General features: G+C 43.9%; 1 protein-coding gene across 1 annotated transcript in view; it reads right to left on the bottom strand.

Annotated features, from left to right (window-relative positions):
- Positions 1 to 19,044, bottom strand: part of NUP58 (nucleoporin 58) — a 220,622-nt gene that overhangs the window by 123,180 nt on the left and 78,398 nt on the right. Inside the window, exons 5-7 of the mRNA XM_030200320.1 lie at positions 16,600 to 16,719; positions 10,682 to 10,706; positions 7,997 to 8,062 (exon numbers count right to left, since the gene is read on the bottom strand). Coding sequence (XP_030056180.1) covers positions 7,997 to 8,062; positions 10,682 to 10,706; positions 16,600 to 16,719 — 211 coding nt within the window. The remainder of the gene's footprint in view (positions 1 to 7,996; positions 8,063 to 10,681; positions 10,707 to 16,599; positions 16,720 to 19,044) is intronic.

Raw genomic sequence — 19,044 nt, 5'->3', positions numbered from 1 at the left:
ACCTTAGCTTACGAGAGGGAGGGGGTAGGAGGCGTTATACGTGATGGTCTCATTTCGAGACCTAGTCTCTACAGAAGGGAGGTTGGGGTTAAAGGGAGTAGAGAGATTTAGAAGGGGAGAAGCGTGGGGGATTAGAGGAAGGGGAGGGAGGGAGACCTGGGGGACACGACTATTAGGATTTTGGAAGGATATTACATGGCTTAGGATGGCGAGTGAGGAGGGGTGGGGGCTGGGACACCCCTTTTCCTTGAATAATTGGTATACATCTTATGAACAGGCAATGATTATGAAATGGGACCCCTAAAGGTAGTTACATGGAATGTGGGAGGGATCTCGTCCCCTATAAAACGCTCAAAAATTTTGCAACAACTACAAAGACACAAAGTTGACATAGCCCTGCTCCAAGAAACCCACTTATCAGCCGGGGAACACGCTAAATTACGAACTTGGTGGGTGGGGGAATGTGAATATGCAGCAGCACAGGGGAAGAAAGGAGGGGTTGCCATCCTGTTTCGAAAAGGAATAGCGGACAATGTGAAAGTGCACTTCACTGATCCAGGTGGTAGATTCATACTTTGTGAGGCTCATATACAGCGCCAGAATGTGCTATTTGGCAATGTATACGCTCCGAACCAATATGAGCGGAAGTTTTACAAGATGATCACCTCGAAACTATTAATAAGTAATGCATTACCCATAATAGTAGGGGGGGATTTTAATATGGTAATGGACCCCATGATGGATAGCATGGGGATTAGGAGGCAAGAGCTTAATCAGGGAACTAGGGGGCTGCCTAATCTTTGCCGTCAGGTGGGGCTAGTGGATGTCTGGAGGATACTTAATCCGCAGGGAAAAGACTATACACACCTCTCGCGGGCGCATGGCACACAGGCGCGAATTGATTATTTGTTGATTTCAGAACAGATGCTCAGTTCAGTGATGAAATCGATTATAGGAACAGATGCGATATCTGATCATGCCTGGGTGGAGATGAGTTGGGCGCCCCAGGAAGAGAAAGGAGCGGAAGGGAGATGGGTGTTCCCTGCAGAGCTATATCGGGACCAGGGTTTTAAGGCCTTTATACATCAGAGTTGGCAAGAGTACAAAGAACACAATGCAGTGCATGTTGAAAATCCAGTCTTGTACTTGGAGGCGGCTAAGGCAGTATTTCGCGGAGAAATTATCAGCTATACAGCACATAAACGCAAAGCTCGGAATAGAGAATTAATGAGGCTGAGTCAATTAGTGTGCAAAGCTAGGAGAAGGTATGGCCAACAGGCCTCTACCGAGAACAGACAACATTTAATGCTTTTGCAGACGAAATTAAATGAAATACTTCATTATAAGGCAGTGAAATCACAAACATACTACAAATATCAATTGTATAAACACGGGAATAAATGTGGTAGGCTAATGGCGCGTCTAATCGCAACCAAACAAGGCAAGGCTAGGATCTTGACTATGAAGAAGGGGCAGGGAGAACAAATCCATACGGATAAAGAGATTAGTGAGAATTTCTACCAATATTACAAAAGGTTATACGAGGCCCCGCCTGATAACGGCCTGTCGGGAGACTCATACCTAGATCAGATCAGATTACCAAAACTATCCCCTCAAGAAGTGCAATGGCTTAATACTATTATTACGCCGGATGAGGTATATCTGGCGATTAGCCAAAGTGAACTGCTTAAAGCGCCTGGAGTAGATGGGTACCGGGCGGAGTTCTATAAAATCATGGGAGAAGAAATAACGGAACCCTTGGCCGCAATGTTTAACACCTTAATAGAGAAGGAGAGGATGCCTCCGGATCTAAATACAGCGTGTATTATAGTACTCCCCAAAAAAGGGAAGGATCCGGAGTTAGCTGAATCATATAGGCCTATTTCGCTCCTAAATTGTGAAGTGAAATTGATGGCTAAGATTTTAGCAAATCGATTAGCGAGATTCTTGCCGAAACTAGTGCATAGTTCTCAGGTGGGGTTTGTAAGGGGACGAAAAATTACTAAGAATGTTCGCAAGGTCTTAACATCATTAGAAGCTAGAAAGCGAGGGAATAAAAACTCTTTGTTAATCAGCTTTGATGCTGAAAAAGCCTTTGACAAAGTAAAATGGAATTTTCTATATGCTGTCCTTCAGAAATATGGAATCACGGATAGATTTTTGTCAGGGATCAAAGCATTGTATGCAAAACCGAAGGCCAGAATATCGGTCAATGGGATAACAACAAGGGATTTTGAAATAAGCCGGGGAACCCGACAAGGCTGTCCTCTATCGCCTCTGTTATTTGTATTAACATTGGATCCATTACTGAGAGACATTGAGGAACAAAGGGCGGTAGCGGGGATACCGATAGGGAGAGAGGTCTTTAAGGTGGCGGCATTTGCCGATGATATATTGGTCCACTTGTCAGACCCCCAGAAATCTTTGGAGGCTTTGTTGGAGATATTCTCCGAATACGGAGACTACGCGGGCCTTAGTTTAAATTTGGAGAAGTCAGAGGCCTTGGCCTCCTCGGAGGACGTATGGAATAAGTGGAGAGGCGAATTTCCCTTGAGGAAAGCACAAACTTCCTTTAAATATCTAGGAATTTTGATGCCTATGAACCCGGCACGGTTGTATGACCTTAATATGAATCGGCTGTTGCAGGAGACCCAGAAGGTGTTACAAGGATGGCAGGATTTACCGTTATCAATGCTAGGTAGAGTGCACTTGATTAAAATGGTGTTATTTCCTAGGTGGCTTTACGTGATGCAAACCATTCCGGTGTGGTTTCGACGAAAGGACTTACAAAATTTTTATAAATTAGCATCAAAGTTTTGCTGGAGGGGCAAAAAACCACGGATTCGCTTCTCGGCTTTAGTGGGTAACTGGAGTCGGGGAGGGGTGGGTATGCCGGATTTAGAACTATACAATCAGGCATGCCAATTGCGTTACTTAGGAGACTGGTGCTTGGAAACACAGCGATACACCCCTACTGTGTTGGAGGCGGCACTCTGGGAACCTTATCAACTATTTTCGCTCTTACACCACAAAGCATGTGATCTGCCGGAAGGAATACGTAAAAATGTGCTGTTGCGGCCGCTTAGAGAGGTGTGGAGAGTGCTCATACGACATCTAGGGGGGGATCCTGCAATAACAGATCTATTAACAATATGTGGGAATTGTGAATTCTTACCAGGCCTGTCAAGCCGACATTTTGTAGAATGGGCAAAGAAGGGGATTTTTAGTCTGGCACACCTGGCGGATGGAGATGGGCAGCCCCTTACAGTAGAAGAAATACTGGGGAAAGTAGGCAACTCCTGGGGTAACAGATTTGCTATAAGACAGGTGCAACACTACATTGCCTCTCTCCCGGGAGACCCTTTGAGAGCCCGGCTGGGGGATAAGGTACATGATTTCTTTCACTCTTTGGGTGAGGGCGAACTTACGATATCATTGCTCCATAAAATAATATCAGGATGGCGACCCCCCAGGGATTATAGCAAATTGAAGAGTGCATGGGGAAAAGAACTGGGGGTTGAAATAGTATCATGGAATATCACTAAATCGATAGCAAGAATACCTTTGTTAGTATCTGATGCTCGCTTAAGAGAATGTGCCTACCGCTGTATTCATAGGGGATATGTGACTACTATACAACTAGCTCATATGGGAGAGAATCGGAGCCCAGAGTGTCTTAAATGTGGAAAGGATCCTGGCACAATGCTACATATGTTTTGGAGCTGCCCTGTATTGAAAAGGTTTTGGACACAGGTCCGAGGCTTTTGGGAGGAGCGATTGGGGCTTCGGATTTCAGGGACAGTTGAACAATTGCTTTTAGATATCCCGGGGTCCTTTAGAGGGCTGAATAAATTTGAAACAATATTGCTTAGAAAGATGAGTTTACTGGCCAGGAAATGTATATTACAGTACTGGACAATTAAAGATCCTCCAGCATATTGGCACTGGAGAAACCAATTGCACCAGATGGCTTCTTGGGAGGCTAGAGAATCTCGGCTCTCAAAGAACAAGAGAGTCACGTTCTTGGCTGTTTGGGGTCCTTATTTGCGAAGTCTAAGCCATAGAGGTCGTAGTTTACTCTTAAATGAAGGATAATTCCATGGATTATACTGAATAGATCTCCAGGTCTGGGGGAGGGAGGGGGGAAGAAGAGGGGGGTTGGGGGGAGGGTGGGGGTTGGATAAGTTTAATCTGATGAGAGTAATAATAAACAGGTTGTATTTAAAAAAGCAAAAATGATACATGTTTATTGACTAATGATTGTATAATTAGTTTGAGGATTGATGAATGTTAAATGCAGAACCTTGTATGGCACCGTTTATGTTCTTGCAATTTCAATAAAAAACGTTTAAATATAAAAAAAAAAAAAACAAATTACGAAGAAACAACTCCAAGGGGAGGTGGGCTGATTTGTGAGAATGTGAAGCCTGCTGTTCTCGGAGAATACCTGCTACAGGTAAGTATCTTCGCTTTATCCAAGGACAAGCAGGTTTTCAATTCTTACACTGACTGCCCAAACAGACTGTCATGTCGGGTATCCTGCTCAAGGCAGTAGTGAGATGTGAATGTGTGGACTGAAGACCATGTCACACTCTTGCAAATCTCTTCAATGGAGGCAGACTAAGTGGGCCACTACCGCAGCCATGGCTCTAAAATTATGAGCCTTGACATGACCCTCTAAAGTCAGCCCACCTTGGGCATAAGCGAAGGAAATGCAATCTGCTAGCCAACTGGAAATGGTGTGTTTACCAATGGCGACTCCCCTCCTGTTGGGATCAAAACAAACAAACAACTGGGCGGACTGTCTGAAGGGCTTCATCCGCTCCATGTAAAAGGCCAATGCTCTCTTGCAGTCCAAGGTGTGCAAGATGCTTTCGCCAGGGTGGGCATGAGGTCAGGGAAAGAATGATGGCAAGACAATAGACTGGATCAGATGGAACTAGACATCACCTTCGGCAGGAACTTGGGGTGCATGCGGAGGACTACTTTGTTGTGATGAAACTTAGTATAAGGTGCATCCACTACTGAGGCTTGAAGCTCACTGACCCTACGAGCTGAAGTAGCAGCCATCAAGAAAATGACCTTCCAGGTCAAGTACTTCAGATGGCAGGAATTCAGTGACTCAAAAGGAGCTTTCATTAGCCGGATGAGAACAACGTTGAGATCCCATGACTCTGGTGGAGGTTTGACAGGGGGCTTTGACAAAAGAAACTCTCTCATAAAGCAAACTAAAAGCTGTCCATAGATAGGCCTACCTTCTACACACACTAATTGCACTAAGGTGAACCCTTATGGAGTTGGTCTTAAGACCAGACTCTTATAAGTGTGGAAGGTATTCAAGCAGGGCCTGTGTAGGACAAAAAAAGGGGATCTATGGCAAACCTCCTCCATTTAAAAGAATAACACACCTTAGTGGAATCTTTCCTGGGAGCAAGCAAGACTCAAGAGACAACCTCCCAAAGACTGAAAGAAGTGAATTCTAGGATCTCAACATCAAGGCCATGAGAGCCAGAGACAGGAGGTTGGGATGTAGACGCGATCCCTTGTTCTGTGTGGTGAGGGTCGGAAACACTCCAATCCCCACAGTTTTTTTCGGAGGACAATTCCAAAAGAAGAGGGAACTGTATCTGCTGCAGCCAGTACGGCGTGATCAGAATCATGGTTCCGCGGTGTTGCTTGAGTTTCAACAAAGTCTTCCCACTAGAGGTTTCGGAGGATATGCATACAGAAGGTCTGTCCCCCAATGAAGGAGAAAGGCATCTGACGCTAGTCTGTCATGGGCCTGAAGCCTGGAACAGAACAGAGGGACCTTGTGGTTCAGTTGAGTGGCAAAAAGATCCACTGGGGGGGGGGGGGGGGGGGGGGTGCCCCACACTCAGAAGATATTGCGGGCTACGCCCATGTTCAAAGACCACTTGTGAGATTGCATTATCCTGCTCAGTCTGTCAGCCAGATAAGTGGCCTGGAGAAACAAACCATGACGGTGAGCCCAGAGCCACATCTGGATGGCTTCCTGACACAGAGTGTGAGATCCGGTGCCCCCCTGCTTATTGGTGTAATACATCACAACCTGATTGTCTGTTTGAATTAGAATAATTTGATTGGACAGCCAATCTCTGAAACCCCTTACAGTGTTCCAGATCGCTCAAAGCTCCTGGAGATTGAAGATTCGTTTCTTGGAAGGACCAAGCTCCTTGAGTATGAAGCCCGTCTACATGAGCTCCCCACCCCAGGAGAGATGCACCCGTCAGCATTTTTTGTGGCTGAGGAATTTGAAATGGTAGTCCCAAAGTCAGATTGGGTCGAATTGTGCACCACTGAAGAGCACACACAAGCTTCGGGGACACGCAGATGACATCCTCCAGACTTCCTGTGGCTTGATACCACTGAAAAACCAGGGTCCATTGAGCAGATCTCATGTGAAGACATGCTATGGGTGTAATATATACTGTGGAAGCCAAGTGGCCCAACAATCTCAACATCTGCCGAGCTATGACCTGCTGCTGTCCGAACTTTGGATGCAAGGGAGAGAAGGTTGTCCACACGTGCTTCTGGGAGGAAGGCTCAGACATTCTTCGCATCAAGCAGGGCTCCTATAAACTTCAATTGTTGAACTGGATGGAGATGGGACTTGGGGTAGTTTATTACAAATCCTAGTAGTTCCAGCACCTCAGTAGTCACTCGTATTGACTCCTGAGCACTGTCCTCCGAGGTCCTCTTCACCAGCCAATCGTCAAGGTAAGGGAACACATGCACTCCCAGCTTGGTAGTGCCGCTGCAACTACCGCTAGACACTTTGTGAAAACCCTGGGAGCTGATGTGAGGCCAAAGGGCAATACACGGTACTGAAAGTGATGTGTTCTCAGCTGAAATTGAAGAATACTTCCTGTGAGCTGGAATTATCGGGATATGAGTGTATGTATCCTTTAAGTCCAGAAAGCAAAGCCAATCATTCTTCTGAATCATAGAAAGAAGGGTGCCTAGGGAAACCATCCTGAACTTTTCTCAGACTAGGAATTTGTTCAGGGCCCTCGGACCTAGGATGGGATGCATTCCCTCTGTCGTTTTCTGTACAAAGAAGTACCTAGAATAGAATCCCTGACCTTCTTCCCCTGGTGGAACGGGTTCAACCGCTTGTCGATGACATGGAAGGGAAAATGGCTGCAGCAAAAACAAAAGTCACAATTGTGACTGAAAACTGGAAAAGAGGCACAAGAAAAGGAGAGACCCATCCGTGCAGGCCTAAATGGGGCCTGTGACAAAAAAATAAAGAAAACAAATGCGGGCCAAAATATAACTAAGGAAAAATAAGAGAATTTATTTTTAAATAACTAAATAAAACAAGAAAAACTGAAGAGAAAAAAAGGCGTTGAACGCAGTATAGGCTCTTCCCGGGTGTGTGAGGAGCAATAAAAAGAGCAGCTGCTTCCTCCTGTGGAAAGAAACAGGTGAAGTGGGTGTGCTGCGGGTGGGAAGGCGCTCCGCACATGCGCGATCGGACGTGGCTCGTGCCCCAGAAGGCTCTCAAATCTTTTTTCTATAATGGCTAACATGCCGAATCCCGGGCCACACGGATCGTCTACCCACTTGTGATAATTGGAAGCATGCTTGTCCTCGGAGAATAGTCAGTTGTCCTTTTGTATCACTTCCTCCCCTTTACAGAGCAATCTGCTGCTTCCTTCCAAAGCAGGTAAAGCCTTTACCAACAACTGTTCAGTTGTCTATGATGCCCTGCCTGCTGAATAAATAGGACACTTATCCATCCCTTTCCTAGCTTGAAGAACCTGCTGTAGTCCTCCTGTGTCCCAATAAGAGTATTTTATTTTAAAAAACAAAACATGTATCTTCCTGAAATTGAATATTTGTATTAGTAAAATTGGGGGTGGGGGTGGGGGGGGGGGGGGGGGAAGAGAGAAGCCACAGAATGAATTCACACAAGAAATGTTTTAGGACTCCATCCCACCCCAACCAAAAAATAAATAACTATCAAGCTTACTGGAAATGTTCTACATCTTGGCAGATTACTGGAGGTAGATTTTCATCCTTGAGTGCTTTACTCTCTCTATATAAAAATAAAATTGTAAGATTTCAGTGTGAAACATCATATGTAGAAAACACTTGAAACATATGCAAAGGATACGTGGGCATACTGACTGACCTTTGAAAGACAAAGTAGTGTGCAAGTGAACTAGTACATCTAGAGAAGTCAAACAAAAGCAGTCCTGAATAACACTGCAAAACCCTGCTCATTTTCCATCAAGTGATATTATCGTCTTCTGAAATCAGATTGTTTTTATATCCAGACTCAAGAAAGATAAAAAATAGACGACCAGTTTTTGTATATGAAAAAGATCTTCAGGTACTTGCCTTCATAGTCACATGAAAAATCTTAGAAGTGCACTTTGACAAATGATTCCTTGCTAGGAATCAAGATTTCAAACACTTCCTGGAGTTCTACACAAAATATATGAAAATTCTACATGCAATATTTCAAATTTCTGCAAACATTTTGCATTATTTGTAGAGTTTTTGCACAAATCCCCCTCCCCCCCAAAAATCATAAGGCCTGAAACACTCTCCTACCTTTCCCTCGAGCTCCAAACCTCCCCTGTTCTCTCTCTCCCTCTAACTCCCAGCAAAACCCCTAATTCTGTGAGCCCCAAAAATCATCTCCCACATGCTGAGAGAGTATGACTCAACAGAGAAGTAGGAAGCAAGGCCCCGGGAGGGGCATTGAGAATTGGGCTCCAGCTCCAAATCCTACATAACTGCTTGTGTCGCCATCAACCAATGGGGGTGGCAGTTGACACCAGTGGTGCATGCAAAACCGGTATCAGAGGCCACACCACAGACCGAGGACCATGCATGGCCAATGGAGCATGGCAGGCACAAGCACCTTCGACACAGATGCCCGAACAACAAAGCCAGCCCGGAGCCCAGCTCAAGGCACAGATGTTCCCAGAGAGAAGCGGCATCGGGAAAATTGGAAGACCAACTGCTGAAGCAGTGGAGGTGCACTGTAGGTCTGACCATATGGGGCTGAGTGGAGAAGTGCCGATGCACTCAAAAAAAACAAAAAAAACCAGGCAGTTCAGCCAGGTGGTCCTTATTGCTCTGAGACCCTCGCAGCAATAACTGGAACTCCCCCTATCATTGTCGAGGACCGAATGCTGCAGTGCCCCCGTGCACCAAAGGAGACAGACTCCTATCATCGGTAAGGCCACGGGAAGGGAGGAAGCCAGTGATGCCAGGCAGCACGCAATTATTAATCGTGATTAAATGTTTAAATCTGACTGATTACCATGTTAACCACAATTAATGTGCAGCCTTACTTATATAAAAGCGCCGTATGTCATCTCATCAAATGAGTATCTTGCAGATAGCATACTGAGGCAGAAATTAGCGATAATTCTTTAAACATTTATTTTTGTAAGGAGAATTTACAAAATTAGCATCAATAGTTACAACCTTAATGTCGCCCATTTAATATTAAAAGAGGGGAAAATACACTAGATAGCATAGTAGACAGCCCTAGCTCTTTATTTGAAATTACACTTTCCCACAGAAGATCCCTATAAAACCTCTGTTCCAGAGCTCCTCCCCCACTTCAATCTCAAGACCCTCCCCTCCTCCCAAATGCACCAGTTACTCTCTCACCAAAGGTGTAATACCTAATATTAAGGGAGAAAATGAGGCATCCCTCCCTTCCAGAAGGCCCTCAACCATGCTGGGCATCTCCACACGCAGGGCCTGCACCGTTGACACATAGAAGAATTTACTCAAATCTAGCCCCTTCATCTTGCAAGTCATAGTAGCCATTTCAGTAGATACCAGAGATAATTTTTGGTGTAGGATTTAATCATCCGCTGTGCCTGATGCTTAAGATAGCCAACCAATTGGAGTCAGAAGAGCTACAGGCTCAAGCAGCCTCCTCCGATGGTAACGTCACTTCACCAGCAACCCCCCCCCCCCCCCCCCGAACAAGCATGCTTTAAATGAAGCCCACACTAACATGTTTATCAATATGAAGTGAACACAAAATAAAGAGTCCTACTTGATGTAATCAAAAACTATTTGTTGGTATTCTATTGTATTGTTCTAGCCTTTTCTTTTTGGGGTGCTATTTTGTTACCCCTCTGTGCTTTTTTTTTGTACATACTGTTGTACAGCATAAAGACACGTCTCTGTGTTCCTACAATAGGAAGAAACCTGAACATACTGTACTACATACTTTGTCTCCCCTTGCTCCATCCCTTTTCCCTGCACCTAGAAGTATTTATGCTATGAAACCTGAATGGAGGGCAATTTTCAGTTCTGAGAATTCTAGTAGTATTTATGAAACCTGAATGGAAGGTAATTTTCAGTTCTGAGAATTTACCTAGCTAACTATTTAGTTTTCTAAGCAATATGGCCAGGTAATTGTCTCATATTGCCCCTTCTCTATCTATCCTTTCAGAAGCACTAAAGAAAAGCAAATATTTTATGCTGCCTTTTTTCACTTGCAAAGCTATATGATGCTTAGATTGTTCTACTTTATACACTGAACATACCATCTGAAAACACTTTGGGACGGAACATCCTTAGAATGTGATTCAGGCAAGGTATAATCTTGAACAAAACATTAAACCATATGATCAAATTACATAAAAAAGTGAAAGAAACAAGACTAATACAGACTTACTCTGGTCTTATTCCTGTTTTATCACCTGGAAAACAGATAAATGTATTTCACATTAAATTAAGTTTTATTATACATTTTTAAAGGACAGCAACCTGAACACACAATATCAAGAGGTAAGTTAAGAATTTTTGACACACAAGAATGAACATGCTCTCATTCAGGTATTTCTTCCACTTTTCTATGGTCCCTTTCTCTCTCTTTCTATTCCCTACATTCCTGTTTGTCAGCAAAATATTTTACTAACCACTCAAATTATATCCCCAGTAGTTGGTGCTAATAATGAACCAAGAAGTGCTTTCATTCTCCTCTTTCTAATTCAACCCCATGGTGTTATCAGTTAAAAATGTTCACCTGGCTCTTACATGTGATAGCACGATACAGAGGTAGTCAAATCACAGGGATGGCTAAACAGTAAGATAAAGGAAATCATTAGAGCCAAAAAACAATCCTTCAGAAAGTGGAGAAGAGAACCAACTGAAAGTAACAGGATAGATCATAAGGAATGCCAAGCCAAATGCAAAGCGGAGATAAGGAGGGCAAAAAAGGACTTTGAGAAGAAATTAGCGTTGGAAGCAAAAATACATAGTAAAAATTTTTTTAGATACATTAAAAGCAGGAAACCGGCCAAAGAGTCGGTTGGGCCGCTGGACGAAAATGGTGTTAAAGGGGCGATCAAGGAGGACAAAGCCGTAGCGGAGAAATTAAATGAATTCTTTGCTTCGGTCTTCACCGAGGAGGATTTGGGGGGGACACCGGTGCCGGAAAGAATATTTGAAGCCGGGGAGTCGGAGAAACTAAACAAATTCTCTGTAACCTTGGAGGATGTAATGGGTCAGTTCAGCAAGCTGAAGAGTAGTAAATCACCGGGACCTGATGGTATTCATCCCAGAGTATTAATAGAACTAAAAAATGAACTTGCGGAGCTACTGTTAGAATATGCAATCTGTCCCTAAAATCGAGTGTAGTACCGGAAGACTGGAGGGTAGCCAATGTTACTCCGATTTTTAAGAAGGGTTCCAGAGGAGATCCGGGAAATTATAGACCGGTGAGTCTGACGTCGGTGCCGGGCAAGATGGTGGAGGCTATTATTAAGAATAAAATTGCAGAGCATATACAAAAACATGGACTGATGAGACAAAGTCAGCACGGATTTAGTGAAGGGAAGTCTTGCCTCACCAATCTAATGCATTTTTTTGAGGGGGTAAGCAAACATGTGGACAATGGGGAGCTGGTTGATATTGTATATCTGGATTTTCAGAAGGCGTTTGACAAAGTGCCGCACGAAAGACTCCTGAAGAAATTGCAGAGTCATGGAATCGGAGGTAGGGTATTATTATGGATTAAGAACTGGTTGAAAGATAGGAAGCAGAGAGTAGGATTGCGTGGCCAGTATTCTCAGTGGAGGAGGGTAGTTAGTGGGGTCCCGCAGGGGTCTGTGCTGGGTCCGTTGCTTTTTAATGTATTTATAAATGACCTAGAGATGGGAATAACTAGTGAGGTAATTAAATTCGCCGATGACACAAAATTATTCAGGGTCGTCAAGTCGCAGGAGGAATGTGAACGATTACAGGAGGACCTTGCGAGACTGGGAGAATTGGGCGTGCAAGTGGCAGATGAAGTTCAATGTTGACAAGTGCAAAGTGATGCATGTGGGTAAGAGGAACCCGAATTATAGCTACGTCTTGCAAGGTTCCGCGTTAGGAGTTACGGATCAAGAAAGGGATCTGGGTGTCGTCGTCGATGATACGCTGAAACCTTCTGCTCAGTGTGCTGCTGCGGCTAGGAAAGCGAATAGAATGTTGGGTGTTATTAGGAAGGGTATGGAGTCCAGGTGTGCGGATGTTATAATGCCGTTGTATCGCTCCATGGTGCGACCGCACCTGGAGTATTGTGTTCAGTACTGGTCTCCGTATCTCAAAAAAGATATAGTAGAATTGGAAAAGGTACAGCGAAGGGCGACGAAAATGATAGTGGGGATGGGACAACTTTCCTATGAAGAGAGGCTGAGAAGGCTAGGGCTTTTCAGCTTGGAGAAGAGACGGCTGAGGGGAGATATGATAGAAGTGTATAAACTAATGATTGGAATGGATCGGGTGGATGTGAAGCGACTGTTCACGCTATCCAAAAATACTAGGACTAGAGGGCATGAGTTGAAGCTACAGTGTGGTAAATTTAAAACGAATCGGAGAAAATTTTTCTTCACCCAATGTGTAATTAGACTCTGGAATTCGTTGCCGGAGAACGTGGTACAGGCGGTTAGCTTGACGGAGTTTAAAAAGGGGTTAGATAGATTCCTAAAGGACAAGTCCATAGACCGCTATTAAATGGACTTGGAAAAATTCCGCATTTTTAGGTATAACTTGTCTGGAATGTTTTTACGTTTGGGGAGCGTGCCAGGTGCCCTTGACCTGGATTGGCCACTGTCGGTGACAGGATGCTGGGCTAGATGGACCTTTGGTCTTTCCCAGTATGGCACTACTTATGTACTTATGTAACCCATTAGCGAAGGCTATCTGACAGATGTTACACAGCATGACATTCAAACAAAAGGGATGGGAGTCAATTATCAAATCTTATTTAAGATACACTGTGGCAAAAACGTGTTCTTGCGTTTAATATTATTCCTTGTTTGTAAGAAAGCCTTTTCCTTATAGATGTGCTTTAACCTTTTTGAGGAAAAGACAAGTTATTCCCCTGCTGTAAATCTGGAAGCAAACGTGAGCCAGATTCCTATAAGTGTAGTCAGCTGTGTCGCAAATAAGCAGGCCTGACCTACTAAAATTACTGCTACTAGCCCTATTTCTTTAAACTGGAAAATAGGAGATGTAGCCTGAGGTTGTACAAATAACTTTATAAACATGGCCATCTCAGGTAGGTAACTTAACTTCATTTAGGACTGGCTGTCAGATCTGAATAGGGTTAACTCGTGCTATTTTAAGGCAGTGACTTCTCTGGTAGCTAAGTTGTATGTTCTCTTAGGCTTCTGCAACTGGGATCATAACTGTTACAGCTGTCTGCATTTACTGTAGCTGAGTAACTGGAACCAGTGTTTCAGCCACCGTGCTGTGGCTTTCCTCAGGGTATGCTGTGAGGTCTGCAAAATTCAAATTTGTGACCAACGGACTTTCCCACCTCAATTTTCTGCTGAGAATGCCTGCATTCCTAAGGAAAGCACGCATCTCAAACCCAAACCTGTAAGGTTTGAAAACCCACTATGTAAAAACAAAGTGCAGACCTCACAGCATACCCTGAAGAAAGTCACAGCATGATGGCTAAAACGCTGGTTCCACTTAATCAAAGACATAGCAAGCTCTGGAAAACTGCAACAAATCAAGAAAAATGTAGTTTGTTTAGAGACAGAAGTGACAGTATATTAGTTTCAGCTGAATACAAACAATGAAATGCTACTAAGAGCAAACTCAACAGGAAAATGTAAAAGTAACTTGCATTTGCCATTCAGCTCAACTTCAGACAGCCTGGACAGAGGATAGATGGCTAACGCGAGCTCTATGTATCACTGAAGAAAAGCCACAAAGTTTTAACTCTGAAATCAGTTGTTAAAAGTACTAGCATGGGTATGAAACTAAATTTTCTTGTTCCCACTTGCAGTTTTAAATCATTTTACATTAATTGCTTTTTTGCACTGGCTCCTCTTCTTTGGAATTCTCTCCCTGCATAGCTTCATACAGAAACACTGTACACTAAATTCAAACAGGTGTTAAAAACCTTTGTATATGCCAAGGCATTTGGTGAGGCTTGAATCCTAAAGGGCATATTCATTTTTCTCCTAATTCCTATCTTCTCCTACCTTGTCCCACCTGTGGAAGTCTTTTCTAACTATGGCCTTAAATAGCTTTTGCCTCCAGCCTGTTCATGTGATACTTTTGTCTGTGATTCCTTGTGGTAAACCTGAAATGTGCATGCTGAAAGTGTGATATGATTTTATTGCTTCATTTTTAGTAACTGTAAACCACTCTGATGTTCTCATTATGAAGGGCAGTACAACAAATACCGAAATAACCAGTTTTATGTATTTGGATTTGGTTTAATTAGTTCTGTGCAGGTAACTGCAACCCAGCAAAAGAGTAGTTTGCCCATGTAGTTGGTGGAGGAGGAGATACTGAACAGATAATGCAGGATATAAATGTGATAAATACTGACTATAATAGGAAGAGGGCCAATTCAGTACTGTTAGTTGTATTTGGTGAGGGCACCTCAGCCTCATACCGTCCCCATACTAAGTACATGAATTCCAGCACTTCTGAATAATTTTTGAGAACTTACTTCAGACTGTGGTAAAGCCTACATCTCACAAATCTTGGGGAACAACTCGTGGGCTAGAAACTTGCCAAGGGCAAGAGGGAATCCAGCTGGTGGGTGGGAAGTTATTTTAACAGAAGCATGTGTTGGTTGAAGTGAGGCCTGTACAGTACTTGCGAAGATCCTCAGGTGGCCAAGGGCACATCCCCCGGTGGGTGGTAACATTTGATATGTTAAATATTTGTATTTAAAATACAATGCACTATTGTGTAAAAGACAGTCCTAACAAATATTTAGCAGAGAAAAAAATACTAGAACTGTTCAATTCATTTTCTACACTTTACAAAAATTACCCAACTCATTCAGCAGTTTCAAATGTGCTTATGAGCCACAATTTTACATCAAATTAATATACATAAAATTACTCACAAAATCCTAAGAACCTTACCCAACTGGTTTGGTTTTAAGGATGTTCACTTTTCTTCCCACAGCTTGTAAGCTTATTTACAATAAGTTCCTGCAAGTTGTGCTGCTCAGAGCAAAAGCACAAGGTCATGCAATTTTTACACTGATAGATCGAATGCTGCATGTGACCTATTCCCTCCAGTCTCATTGAGATCCCACTGCTCCAGATATAATTTTTGATCCGATTAGGTATCTCTAGAGATCCTTATAGGAAACATGCTGTACTCAAGAGACTGAGATCTCCATCTTAAAGACATATAGCAAGCCATTCAATTGCCTTTCCTCCCCTCTGCCATATTGTCTTATCAAATATTCAGTTATCCATTTAACTCATCTATATACAACCAAAGTTATCTACAAGACGATACAACTAAAGTATCTACAGAATGACTCCTCATGCTTGTATTGATCCAGGTACAGTGCAGTATTCTGGATTTCAACTATCAACAGCCAAGTGTTTTCAGTTTTGAAGGCCATTATCTTGCTAAGGACATAAGATTTGAAGCGTTTCAGAGGAAGGTGACAAAAATGGCATAGGGTTTGTGCCAAAAAGACACACGAGAAGAGACCTGAAGATCTGAATATGTATACCCTAGAGAAAATGAGAGACAGGAGAGAGAGACATACAGAAAGGTATTAATATGCAAATCTTTTTCAGAGACTGAGAAGTGGTAGAAACAGAGGGCATGAACTGAGGTTGCTGGATGGCAGACTTGAGTAACATCAGAAAATACTTCTTCATGGATAGGGTTGTGGATGCCTGGAATGCCCTCCTAGTGGAGGTGGTAGGAATAAACAGTGACAGAATTCAAAAATCTGAGGGATAAACACCCAGGATTCCTACACAGAAAGAGGTTAGAATCAAAGCAAAACTTACATGATCTTTACATGCTCAGGCACAATCCTCCCACACTTTACCCTTATGATCAGAGCTAATAACATGCCTAAATTTGCACGCTATTAGCTCTGATCATAGGGGTGTTATAGCCCCACGCTGTTCCAACGCTATTTTTAGAGTGCTGTTTGGAACAGCGCGGGGCTTCTGATCATCGGCACATCAGCATACAAATATTTCAGGCATGTTCACAGTAGATATCCTGAAAAACAGACCTGTTACATAAGCTTCCAGAATCAGGCTGGGAAATATAGCTAACAAATTTCCCAAAAGTTAAACAAAAGCTGTTAATACTTACTCTTTTTATCTGAAGAGCTACTAAAATCTATACCACCAAGTCCTTCACTGACTGAGGTGGTTGATGCAGCGGCAGGTGCTCCCAATGTCAAACCCAAACCTAAAGTGTTTTGTCCAAGACCTAAAAATACAGAAATGTAGATTACATTTTATATTTCAACGTTTTTTTTATTGAAAACAGTACAGAAAAATAAAGTACTTCAATACAATTTTGTCGCAGTGTAGTGAAATCCAAGAATCTAACTTTGTTGTGTTATATAACCTTTTGCTGTCTTCAAATTATTCCCTTATTTCCCCCCCTCCTTCACCCCTCCCCCCATCACACAAGACAACTTGACTTTATCTCCCGCCTCTTCCCGCCATTATCTCTAACAGAGTAATATTATTTAGGGATCAGGATTCTAATGGGAAAATTAGGTTCTTACCTTGGTAATTTTCTTTCCTTTAGTCATAGCAGATGAAGCCATTACGTATGGGTTATGTCCATCAACCAGCAGGGGAGATAGAGAGCACTCAAACTTTCACAGGGCCCTCTTGGCCAGCTAGCTCCACTGCCTCTTCAGTATTTGAAGCTTCCAAAGCAGTATGGCAAACCGCAATGGGAATCACAAGAGCTTTCCTCACAGCGAACGATGGCCCATCACAAGGGCATGAACTCATAAAGGAGGGAATGCACATCCTCCTGGGGGGAATAAACTCATCCTCCTTATTGTATAAGTGGAGGGGAACACACGCGCCTCCTGGAGGGAATCACACATCCTCCCAACACACTGGAGGGAATGAACTCATCCTCCTATTTATAGAACTGGAGGGGAACACACGCGCCTCCTGGAGAGAATCAACACATTCTCCAAAAAAAACATGCTGGAGGGAATGAACACATCCTCCTAAATTTAAACTGAACATGAATCCTGAAGATTGTTTTCCAACTTTCTCCCAAGGAAGGAACTTCAGGAAATTAGAACAGAACCTGAAACAGATTCACAGCATACAGACAATCATACAGGGAGGGCTCATGGCTTCATCTGCTATGACTAAAGGAAAGAAAATTACCAAGGTAAGAACCTAATTTTCCCTTCCTTGTCATCAAGCAGATGAAGCCATTACGTATGGGATGTAACAAAGCAATCCCTAGATAGGGTGGGAACAAGCCACACCACGCGCTAGCACTTGTGCACCAAAACGCGCATCCCTCCTGGCAGCCACATCCAGCCTGTAATGTCGGGCAAAGGAGAGCTTAGAAGCCCATGTTGCTGCACTGCATATCTCTTGAAGAGAGAGTGCTCCAGTTTCAGCCCAAGAGGAAGAAATTGCTCTAGTAGAATGTGCCTTAAAGGCTACAGGCGGAACCCTGCCGGCCAGCAGATAAGCTGAAAAGATAGTTTATTTGAGCCAGCGGGCAATAGTGGCTTTAGACGCTGGAGACCCTCTGCGAGAACCGGATAGCAAAACAAACAGATGATCAGAAGTCCTGAAAGAGTAACTCGCAGATACTGCAGCAGAGTCCTGCGCACATCCAAAAGGTGCAGCTGCCCAAAAGATTCTGGAAACTCTTCCTCTGAAAAAGAGAGCAAGAAAATAGGCTGGTTTAAGTGAAAGGCTGAAACCACCTTAGGCATAAAGGAAGGCACGGTCCGAACCGTGACTCCAGACTCTGAAAATTGCAGAAATGGGTCTCTACAGGACAGCGCCTGGAGCTCTGACACCCGTCTCGCCGAGGTAATGGCCACCAGAAAAACGGCCTTCAGTGTCAAGGTCTTTCTCCGATGCTCGCCGAAGCGGCTCAAAAGGAGATGCCTGCAGGGTTTTCAAAACTAGCCCCAGGTTCCAAGCTGGACAGGGTGCTCGCACTGGAGGTCGGAGCCAAAGCACCCCTCTAAGAAACCGTGCCATATCTGGGTGAGCAGCCAAAGACACACCTTCCACCTTACCACGAAGGGAGGCCAACGCTGCCACCTGCACCCGCAGGGAATTATAGGCCAAGCCTTTTTGTACACCTTCCTGCAAAAAGTCCAGAATCGGCGAGACAGGAGCCCGCATTGGAACAATGGCTCTGGAAGCACACCAAGACTCAAACAGGCACCAAATCCTGGCATAAGCCACGGAAGTAGACCGCTTGCGGGCTTGCAGGAGAGTGGAAATAACTTTATTGGAATAACCTTTATCCCTCAATTGCGCCCTCTCAATAGCTATGCCGTAAGACCAAAGCGGCCGGCGTCCTCCATGGCTACTGGTCCCTGAGTCAACAGGTTCGGTACCAGAGGTAACGGCAGAGGAGCCTCCAGGAGCATCTGTCGGAGGTCTGCATACCAAGGTCTCCTTGGCCAATCCGGGGCGATGAGGACCACTTCTCCTGGGTGCAGCCGAATCCGCAAGAGCAGGCGCCCTATCAAGGGCCATGGGGGAAACACATAAAGTAGACCCGGAGGCTAGGGTTGAGCCAAGG

The sequence above is a fragment of the Microcaecilia unicolor genome, chromosome 4 (genome assembly GCF_901765095.1).
Source record: "Microcaecilia unicolor chromosome 4, aMicUni1.1, whole genome shotgun sequence".
NCBI classification, from domain to species: domain Eukaryota; kingdom Metazoa; phylum Chordata; class Amphibia; order Gymnophiona; family Siphonopidae; genus Microcaecilia; species Microcaecilia unicolor.
This window is presented reverse-complemented; position numbering and strand designations above follow the sequence as displayed.